Genomic DNA, 11,632 nt, shown 5'->3' with positions numbered 1-11,632 from the left:
AATATCATTTTGTCTAATTGGGAAAATGCAGACCAAAACCACAAGACAGAGTTGGGGATGATGGCTGCAAAGGTTGACTCCAGTTGTCATCTCAGCAGGACACTCAAGAGGACATGGAAGGTTCCCCCCCACCGCCACCCCCGCTTTGTTTTGTTTTTGAGACTCAGTTTCATCCCAGGCTGGCCTGTAGACCAGGCTGGCCTCACACTCAGAGAGCTTCTCCCACCTCTGCTTCCTGACTGTTGGGATTAAAGGTGGGCAATTGCACCATGCCTACTAGGGATTTTCATGACTGGGTTGCCTGAGGTGACATCGTTTTATAGGATGGCTCCTGGATATGAGAGAGACAGAGACAGAGACAGAAACAGACAGAGACAGAGACAGACAGAGAGCTCTGAGCACCACCCTTCTCTGCCCAAGGAAGCAACATGAATATCTACTTCAAATTCCTGCTTGCCCCACCTTTTCCACATAATGGACTGTGCCTGAACTATGAACTAAAATAACCTTTTTGTTTTTTCCCTTGAGGTGTTTTGTCGGGGTATTTTTTATCATAGCAACGAAACCAGAACTAAGTCAGGGGCACATGCCTGTAATTCCAGCTCTCAAGAGTCAGATTTAGGAAGGTGAGGAATTTAAGGCCATTTGAAGCTACAGGAGCCCAAGTGAGCTCCAGTGAGCCCAAGGCTATGGGCTAAACGAGGCCCTGTCTGAAAAGAAAAGCAACCAAAATTAACGAACAAATTTTAAAAGTAAATGAACACAAAAGACAACTTGACACTTACCATGAAGGCCACTACCAAAAAAGATGACTAACAACAAGTCTTGGCAAAGAACCGAACCCTCACACCACACTGGTAGAAATGCAAACAGTATAGTCACTTCAGACGCTTTAGCAGCTCTTCCAAAGATTAAACAAAGTCACCACATGACCTGGCTACTACCCTCCAAAATGCTTTAGGCAAATGTTCACGTAATTCATAATAGTCACAAAATGAAGGCCACCCCAATGCTTATATCACGCAGTATCAGCTGATGAGTAGACAAAATACTCAACAGTGGGGCCACCCCAATGTTTATATCACGCAGTATCAGCTGACGAGTAGACAAAATACTCAACAGTGGGGCCACCCCAATGCTTATATCACACAGTATCAGCTGACGAGTAGACAAAATACTCAACAGTGGGGCCACCCCAATGCTTATATCACACAGTATCAGCTGACGAGTAGACAAAATACTCAACAGTGGGGCCACCCCAATGCTTATATCACACAGTATCAGCTGACGAGTAGACAAAATACTCAACAGTGGGGCCACCCCAATGCTTATATCATGCAGTATCAGCTGACGAGTAGACAAAATACTCAACAGTGGGGGATTATTTGGAGGTGAAAGGGTAGGATACTGATTCATGCTATCATGCCATGGGTTTGAATGGATGTTAAGAGGAAGGCACCATGCGCAGGGCTCCTCAAATGAGTGGCTCCATTTATGAGAACTATCTGAACGAGCATTTCTCGTTCAGGCAGCAAGCAGCTGGGACTAGTGAGGAGCAGCAGCAAAGTGAATGCTGGAGAGGAAGGGGGAGGGAGAGTGAGGGGAGGGGGAGGGGGAGGGGGAGGGGGGAGGGATCCTTGGTAGAGTACTGCCAGCATTCCAAAGTGGAGTTATGGTGACTGTCACACAATCCTGGATCTATGCAAATATACATTAAAAATTACTGAACTGTCTGCTTTGAATGGTAGAGTTTCATTGTAGGTGATGAAGAGGGATTCGAGGAGAGAACTTTCTAGAGGTTGGTTGCCTTCCATGTACACTTATGAAAGAAGTAGGAGGCCATGAAAGCTCCAAATGAAAGACTCAGGTAATGCCAAGTTAAATGGGTCTCTCTTCAACAGGTATTGTCAGTCTTACTGCACATAAGGAGTGAACAAGGTAGGCGGGAAGGACGGTGTCACTACGGCAGTGATGTAACATCCAAAGCAAATTCGGGAGGAGAGGTTTATTTGACTTATGCTTTCATATCACTGTTCTTATAGAACCCGGGACCACCAGCCCAGCCCAAGCCAGAACCCATGTACCACCCGCTGGGCCCTCCTCCATCAATCACTAATTTAAAAAGTGCCCTACAAGCTTGCCCACAGCCCCATCCTATGGAGGCGTTTTTTCTAACTGTGGTTCCCTCCTCTTTAGCTGACTTTAGCTGGTGTCACACTGACATGAAGCTAGCCAGCACAGAGTGGGATACAGAGACAGCCTGTATCTCACCACAGAAGCTGTGGAGTGGAATCTCACAGGGTTGGGAAACCATCGTCTCATTCCTGAATCAAGCACTCTCTGGCTACCTGCAATGCTCCTGTGAGTCAGCCACCTCTAGGCTAGCAGTTTCGCTGGTCTCACAGGAGGCTGAGCCAGAAGGACTTCCACATCAGGTGGAACACAATATCCATGGTGCGCTTTATTCTCTGCGGACCTCTGAGATGTTGATTCTCACAGAGGACTGGTGCTTCTTCACAGAAGTCCCAGCGCTTCAGCCAAGCTCCTGGGCTGGGGTTAAAAGCATGTGCCACCACGGTTAGCTTTTTTTTTAAATATGACTCCAGTTCCAAGGGATCTGACCAGGCTCCTTTCTGGCCTCTGGGGGCATTGCAAGCACATGATACAGGCACACATACAGGTAAAACGCCCACACATTTACAAAATGGAGGCCGCCAAAGGTCTTTGAATAGGGGAGAGAGTGGTCTTAAATGAGTCATTCTGAAGTCCCTCTCTGAGCCTCATGTTTTGTCTGTAAAATGGGGCTGATTCTACGGGTCTTCTCACACCCCTGTAGTGGGGCTCAGAGAACCCGAAATCAGGCAGCACAGCCCAGATCAAGTTTGCCAGTTGGCAGCAGAACAGCTGTCCTGGCTCCGTCAGGGGGATGCGTGCATCTCAGTAACACCTGACTCCTGCCAGTTCAGCTCTGTGGCAGGACCAGATCAGAAGATCCCAGGCGAAAACAAAGGCTTTGAAATTTTATTTTAAAGTTGTCTTGTGTAGCCACATCAGATCTGTATTTGATATCATCTTTGTTTAGAAAGAAACAGGGGCTATGGGAAAGAAGGACAGCTCCAGGAAACAAGGACACAGAAAGAACATATGACATGTGTAAGCATGGGGATGTCTATGTGAACGTGTGTGTGTGTGTGTGTGTGTGTGTGTGTGTGTGTGTGCTGTGTATGAATGGGGGTTTGGGGTGAGTGTGGCTGTGGATGTGTTGGGGGGAGGGTCTAAGAAAAGACATTCCACTCAGTCTGCTGACAGAGTCATCTCTTTGCATATGGCAGCAGATCAAAGCCAGCCAGGAACAGGAAGTCCCAGGTCCTTCCAGGACAGACACTTCCTCCCGCAGGGACACCAAACCCCTACCAATAGGACCCCCTGTCAGCGCAGGATCCTTACCGGGCTGAGCTGTCCCTGGAGCGCCGAAGCCACCTTGCCACCATCTGTTCTATTCTGTGTGCTTTCCGAGTCTGGGATAAGCTGCCGTCCAGCTCTTCCATTTACCTGAGAGGAATGAAGGAAAGAACAATGTTGTTAGACGAACCCAAGCCTGTAATGAGGACTCTGCCGCATCCACGCCTGCTCATCCAAAGACCCACCGAGCAAATAACTAGTTCCCCTCCTAGCTGAGCTCTTCACACTCCACAGAACAAACACTTCAGCATCCCTTGCCTGAAGAGTCCAGGCTTGTGGTAAACAGAATGCTTTTGTGTCTCACACAGAAGGCTGAGGGAACTTACAAAAGGTAAGGTTTCACAATTGAGTTGCCACCAGGACCTGCTAGCATGTGCCAGCATTTTTGTCTGGATTTTTTCTTGCTTGTTTTTGTTACTTTGAGATAAAGTTTTGCTATGTACCCAAGCTGGTCTTGAACTCACGAACCTCCTGCCTCGGCCTCCAAGTGCTGGATTTACAAGTACGCACCATCACACCTGACATGAATTCCTGTTTTGTTTTGTTTGTTTTTTAACATTTATTTGTTTCATCGTATCTAGAGGAGTATTTTGTGTTCCTGTGTGGACATGGGAAGACTGTTAGATTCACTGAACTGGGGTTAGAGAAGCTTGTGAGCTGCTGTGTGGGTGTTGGGAATCAGACCCAGGTCTTCTGGACGAGCAGCAGTGCTTCCCTGAGTCACCTCTCTGCCCACGGAGTCCTTTTACTCCCACGATGGGCAAATTCTTCTGAATACTGCTGCTCTTCAGTGATTTATGTTTAACTTTTAAATAGATAGTTCGCCTGCATAATTCCACACTGGCCTATAAAAGAAGAGATACAGGCATTGTGCTGTGAGCTAAGAGTTGTGCGATGACGTGGGGCGAGATGGAGCTCACCTTGGTAGACTGTTTGCTTAGCATTCAAGAAGCCCTGGGTTTAACTCCCAGCCCCTCATTAACGGGGCATGATGGGACAATCCTGCAATCCTAGGAAGCAGGAGGTGGAGGCAGGGGGACCAGAAGCAGAGGTTGTCTTCAACCATATGGCAAGTTTCAGGCCAACCTGGACACAAGACCCTGTCTTGGAAAAAAAATTATAAAGATGGTAACCCTAAATATTTTTACCATGGTAAAATCAAATACGTATTCAGAGAGTGGTCCCTTCGCCCAGATCTCAGCCCATGCTGTCCTCTCTCTTGAGTTTCCCAGATCTCAGCCCATGTCATCCTCTCTCCTAAGCTTCCCAGATCTCAGCCCATACCATCTTCTCCCCTGAGCTTCTTCACGGCCGTTCGAGTAAATACAAAGATGCTATAGTCCTTTCTCCTGCAAAGGATAACACACCACACACACTGTTCTGTCCGCATCAGGCTTTTTTCTTCTCCTTGAGTATGTACTCTTGCTATGTTTCTACATCAGGACAGAGTCATTCATCACTCTTTTTGACAACTGATTGCTTCACTGTGTGGACTGGACCGTAATCTAAAAGGTAGTCCCCTGCTGATAAACATTTTGGTTATTGCCAGTCTTTTGCTATTATAACAGTACTCATGGGGGCTGGAGAGATGGCTCAGTGGTTAAGAGCACTAACTGCTCTTTCAGAGGTCCTGGGTTCAAATCCCAGAAACCACATGGTGGCTCACAACCACCTGTAATGAGATTGGATGCCCTCTTCTGGAGTGTCTGAAGACAGTTGCAGTGTACTTATATACAATAAATAAATAAATCTTTAAAAAAAAAACCAGTACTCAGTGGGCTTAACTGTACATACATCATTTCTGCATATTTGCAGTTATATATCTGGATAAGATTCCCTATTGATAGGTCAAAGGTCACACGCATTTGTGCTTTGATAAATGTTGCCAGATCACCAAGAAAAGAGATATGTGCTTGAGGATTAATGCTTCGTAAATCAATGTGTATTGACATTTCTATTGTTTAATCTATATCACTTCTTAAAAACGCCGGTCTCAATTCACCAAAGTGATTTCACAGTAACCCAATGAATAACTACACAAAGTAAAAGTCCAACAGTGGAAAGTAAGTGCGATACAAAGCAAATAGAAACGTTTCATAAAAGATCATGCTACGCCGGGCATGCTGGCACACACCTTTAATCCCAGCACTCGGGAGGCAGAGGCAGGCAGATTTCTGAGTTCGAGGCCAGCCTGGTCTACAAAGTGAGTTCCAGGACAGCCAGGGCTACACAGAGAAACCCTGTCTCGAAAAAGAACTCCACCGCCCCCTCCATTCCCCAAACAGACAGTTCAAAGGTGAGTTTTTACAATCTGTAAGATGAGGTTCATCCTAGTTAATTACTTCAGTCTTGTTTTATGTTAACTTTCTGATTTGAGAATCGAGGATGTAGCACAATCAGTAGAGGGCTGGCCTAGCAGGCACAAGGCCTTGGGTTCAGTCCCACATAACCCAGGGATGGTGGCACATGCCTAGAATCCTAAATTCAAGTTTAAAACCATCCTCCCCAACACAGTGAGTTTAAGGCCAAGCAGGGCTACGTGATACCCTGTCTCAAAATGCATGTACACGCATGTACTACTGTGGGGGCGCAGAACACACACACACACACACACACACACACACACACACACACAAAACAGAAACCTCTTTAGGTGTAATTTGGGATATATATAACATTGCAAAGATAACACAGAATTGCCATCTGTCCTGCACTCAGCGTTCTAGAAAATAACATCTTACATAGCCTTTAATATTTTTTTTCCAAATTAAGACATTAACATTAGCACAATACTATTAACCAAACTGCAAATTGCAGGCAATATTAAAATCTCATCAGTTTCTCCGATGTTCCTTTTCTATGCCAGAATTCACTGCAGGGTATGTTTTGCATTTAGCCATTTTGATTTTCCCCAATGCTATTTCTGCTGTTATAGAGCATAAAGAAGGGAATTTTCTGCTCAGTAGGGCCAGCATAATACAAACATGAGTTCTGACAAAGATGGTTCAGTGAGGTGAAAGTGCAGCCTTTCCTGTGACTAATGAGAAATGAGTACTCTTAAAAACAAAGATCAGCCAGGCAGTGGTGGCGCACAACTTTAATCCCAGCACTTGGGAGGCAGAAGCAGGCGGGACTCTGTGAATTCACAGGCAGCCTGGTCTACAGAGCAAGTTCTAGGACAGCAAGGGCTACACAGAGAAACCCTGTCTCAAACAACAACAACAACAGCAGCAGCAGTAGCAACAATGAAGCATCTCCATTAGGTGCAGGGAGAGAGGATTGCCAAGGCACATCCAAATGAGCACAGGATATCCAAACCAAATGAGCACAGGATATCCAAACCAAGTGAGCACAGGCTATCCAAACCAAATGAGCACAGGATATCCAAACCAAATGAGCACAGGATATCCAAATCAAATGAGCACAGGATATCCAAATCAAATGAGCACAGGATATCCAAACCAAATGAGCACAGGACATCCAAACCAAATGAGCACAGGATATCCAAACCAAATGAGCACAGGATATCCAAACCGAATAGTTGAAAACCTTGAGGCATATCCTTTTTAATAACTGGAGCAAATAACAAACTAATGACAAAGCTGAGCATGGACACAGGCTACCATAAAACCTAAATTTTAGGTTCCGTGAACCTACACATCCCTGAGACAGCCCCGGCTTCCCGTGACATGCCGGCTGAGGTGTGATAGCGGAAGTGAACAGACTGGTCACCTGATCACCACAGCTGCCTTCAACTCTGCCAAAGTGGATATGGTTGCCATCCCCTATACACACCCACACCCCTAAGTACCCCTCACACACCCCTACATACTATACACCCCCGCATGCACCCCTACACACACCCCTACACAGACAATTACAAAAAATAACAATAGACAAAAGAGAAAGTGACCAAATACCACAGGCCAAGAAACAAAACTCGATGGACCATGTCAAGCAAGAGTCCAGTATTCACATAGAAAGGTTCTGAAGGCCAGAAACAGCCTGTGGAGTTTGAACGAGAATGGCCTCTGTGGACTCATATTTGAATGCTTGTTCATCAGGGAGTGACACTGCTTGAGAAGAGCTAGGAGGTGTGGCCTTCCTGGAGGAAGTATGTCATTGTGGTTGGGCTTTGAGGTTTCAGAAGCTCAAGCCAGGCCCAGTACCTCTCTGACTCTTCCTTCTGCCTGTGAAGATGTAGAACTCTCAGTTACAGCTCCCTACCACGTCTGTCTGTGTACCATGGTGCTTCCCCTCCATGATGACAGTGGACTAAACCAAGCCATTCCCAACTAAACACTTTCTTTTATAAGAGTTGCCTTGTCACGGAGCCTCTACCAAATAAGACACTACCAAATAATCCAATAAAGTTTTTCCCAAAGAACCAAAATTTCCAGATTGTGACTATCTGGAAGGGAACTGATCATGCCTGTGATCTCAGCTAATGAACAAGCAGAGGCAAGAGGGGCACGGGTTGTGGACCAGCCTCATCTATACAGTGAGAACCTCTTCCCTATCTCACCCACAAACCAATCAACCCTGTACAATGAATGAAAAACAACAACAACAGGGAACAACACTATATATCCTATTTTACATTTTACTTCATTTTAGCTCGATGTGTCCCTGGCTGGCCTGGAACTCACTATGTAGATCAGGCTGACCCCAAAACTCAGAGACTCACCTGCCTGTGCCTCCAAGTGCTATGCCAGGCAAACCCCCCCCCCAAAAAAAAACTAGAAACAGAAAAGAGCTTCTAAATATTTTTTAGGAAAAATAGATCAAATATAAAACGTTGAGAATAAAAACAGCATCAGACCTAAAGCTCGCATGTTCTGATGCTCGCTGCCCTTGCAGAGGACCTGAGTTCAGTTTCTAGCATGCACACAGGGAGGCTCACAACCACTTGTAACTCCAGCTCCAAGAATCTAATGCCCTCTTCTGGCTTCCAAGGGCACCTGCACACATGTGTTCACACATACAAAGTAAAGCATAGCTCACAATTTAGCCAGCCCTGGATAATATTTATATCTTTATAATCATGTAAACACTGAAGCGATTTCCCAAGATAAAAATACGACACAGGAAGATATAGTGAAGGAAACTCAGAGTATAGAAGAGTCAATCCTCATTTACCATGATGGTTAGTTACCACAACTAATAAGTTATGTAATAGCAATAAAAGAATATTTCTCATTGGCTGAGATAATGGCTCAGTGGGTACAGAGTGGCCTGGCATGCAGTGCCAAGTTTCACCTTCAGCACCACATAACTGAGCGAGGAAGTCACGCCTGTAACCCTAACTCTCAGGAGGGTAGGAAGGCCATTCTCACATCACATAGAGGGTTCAAGGCCTTGACTAGACTGTCTCAAAAAGGAAAACTAGGTTCAGAAACAATGTAGGAAAACAGCAGAGGGAACAAGAAGAGCTTAAGGAGTGTGTTTCTAGGGAAGGTAGGATGCCCATGTCTCCTAGACGGTTTTCTTTTTAAATTTAAAATTAATTTTACTCATTTTTTTTAGGCTGAAATAATATGGGCTTAGAGTAAAGCAGTAGAAAGAACAATGAAAGTAAAATCATCTAATATTTCTATTCTCCAGTGTTAGTTTTATTTATCATCCTTTTTTTTACACATGTACTTATTTGTTAAACTAAAATGAGGTTTTATTCGTGTCCCCCTTACAGTTCCATGAACATCATTGTATATCATTTACAAGTATTGATGCTATCAGTTCAAATGGGTTTGTAGTATATTTTCTCTGATTGCAATTTATTCAGTAAATCTATCATTATACCAGTGGTGGTTTGAATACGTATGGCCCCACAGACTCATTTGTTTGAATGCATGGCCCATAGGCAGTGGCATTATTGGAGGTGTGGTCTTGTCAGAGTAGGTGTGACCTTATTGAAGGAATGTGTCACTGTGGGGGTGGCTTTGAGATCTTCAATGCTCAAGCTACATCCAGTGTAATACACAGTCTCCTTCCGCCACCTGTGGATCGAGATGTAGAATTCTCAGCTCCCTCTACCATGATGATAATAGACTAAACCTCTGAAACTGCAAGCCAGTCTCAATTACATGGTGTCTCTTCACAGCAATAAAACTCTAAGGCAATACATTTGTGTTGTTTCCAATTTTCACTTTAACAAAATCTTTGCAAAACAATGGAGATGGGTCTTTTGGTAATGTGCTTGCCATAAAAGCTGAGTACTCACATAAAGGGCTGAGTGTAGAGGCAGGCAGAGACAGGAGAATTCATGGACTCACTGGCTGGCCAGCCAGCCTACATGTTGGTGAGCTCCAAGTTCAGTGATAAAACCTTGTCTCAAAAAATAACGTGGAGAAAGACAAAGTATAACATAAACATTGATTTCAGCCCTCTGCATGCATAATTATGTACATATGTGTATACAGAGAGAGAGAGAGACAGAGAGACAGAGAGAGGCAGAGAGAGACAGAGACAGCTTTGCAAAGAAAATCCTATTCATGATAAATGATCACTCATAAGATATTTTTCTTAAGATAAATTCATTGCAATGAAATTCTTTAAGCACACTCTCTTAAAAAGATTTATTTATTTTCTGTATGTATATGAGTACACTGTAGCTGTATAGATGGTTATGAGCCATCATGTGGTTGCTGGGAATTGAAGGCAGGACCTCTGCTTGCTCTGGCTCTGCTTGCTCCGGCCCCACCCAAAGGTTTATTTATTGTTATATGTAAGTACAGTGTAGCTGTCTTCAGACACACCAGAAGAGGGCGTCAGATCTCATTACAGATGGTTTTGAGTCACCATGTGGTTGCTGGGATTTGAAATCAGGACCTTCGGAAGAGCAGTCAGTGCTCTTAACCACTGAGTCACCTCTCTAGTCCAATCATACATTCTTTATGTTTGGTTATTGTTTTGAGACAAGATCTCTTTATACAGCCCTGGCTGTCCTGGAACTATGTCCATAGGACTGGCCTCTGCGCACCCCCCACCCCCACCCAGTGCTGGGATTGCAGGCATGTGTCACCACGCCCTGCTGACATATCCTCATTAGAAAAAAAAAATCTCAAGCCTGTGTTGCTTCCAAGAAAGCATCAATACACACTCCTTGTCAGAAAGGGCTTTAGAAACATGAATTTTTAAAAATGTCAGCATGGTGAAAACAGCACCTAATTCTTAAATATTTATATTCTTGGGGGCTAGACAGATGGCTCAGTTGCTAAGAGCACTAGCTGCTCCTCCTGAGGACACAGGGTTGGTTCTCATACCCACATGGCATCTTAGAACTGTCTCTAACTCCAGTGCCAGGGGATCTGACACCCTCTACTGGCCTCTATGAGCACTGCACACATGTAGTGCATAGATACACATGCAGGCAAAACATACCCAAGTATACACAAAATAAAAATAAACAACTGGAACATCTTAAATGAAGGTAAAAAGCAAGTATTCATACTCTCACAAACACTCGACTTAATCACTTAAGAACATGTCCTAACGCAATGGAGAAAAGTATGCTTGGCTATTGGGTCAGATGTATCTGGAAAAAAAAATAAAACAAGCGAAAACATCACCCCATCACATTAAAATAACCTAAAATATCCATCCTACATCAAGCACTACCTCAGAGGCCCATATGAATAACATTTGTTAGCAGTATGCTAATTCCCACCTAGGCTTATAGAAATCCATCATATATATATATATATACATATACATATATATATATTTGTTTTTGTTTTTTTTTTTGTTTTTCGAGACAGGGTTTCTCTGTATAGCTCTGGCTGTCCTGGAACTCACTCTGTAGACCAGACTGGCCTCGAACTCAGAAATCCACCTGCCTCTGCCTCCCGAGGGCTGGGATTAAAGGCATGTGCCACCATGCTCGGCTTCATATTTTATATATTAAAATATGTTTTCCACAAAATAGAATTATGTTATATGACTGCACTCCATTTTTTTAAAGGCAGGGTCTCACTATGCAGCCCTAGCTATCCTCAAGCTCACAGAGATCTGCACTCTTTTTGTTTGTTTGTTTGTTGTTTTGTTTTGTTCTGTTTTTGTTTGTTTCAAGACAAGGTTTCTCTATATAGCCCTGGCTGTCCTGGAACTCACTTTGTAGACCAGGCTGGCCTCGAACTCAGAAATCCGCCTGCCTCTGTCTCCCAAATGCTGG

General features: G+C 44.3%; 1 protein-coding gene across 6 annotated transcripts in view; it reads right to left on the bottom strand.

Moving 5' to 3' along the window:
- Positions 1–11,632, bottom strand: part of Frmpd1 (FERM and PDZ domain containing 1) — a 101,517-nt gene that overhangs the window by 52,554 nt on the left and 37,331 nt on the right. For all 6 annotated transcript variants that reach the window (XM_006538176.4, NM_001081172.2, XM_006538178.3 and 3 more), the window contains exon 2: positions 3,448–3,552. In XM_006538176.4, the coding sequence (XP_006538239.1) occupies positions 3,448–3,548 (101 nt within the window). In that variant the 5' untranslated portion in view covers positions 3,549–3,552. The remainder of the gene's footprint in view (positions 1–3,447; positions 3,553–11,632) is intronic.

Source organism: Mus musculus, chromosome 4 (assembly GCF_000001635.26).
Source record: "Mus musculus strain C57BL/6J chromosome 4, GRCm38.p6 C57BL/6J".
NCBI classification, from domain to species: Eukaryota; Metazoa; Chordata; class Mammalia; order Rodentia; family Muridae; genus Mus; species Mus musculus.
The sequence above is the reverse complement of the archived record's forward strand: the minus strand, read 5'-3'. Positions and strand labels throughout refer to the sequence as shown.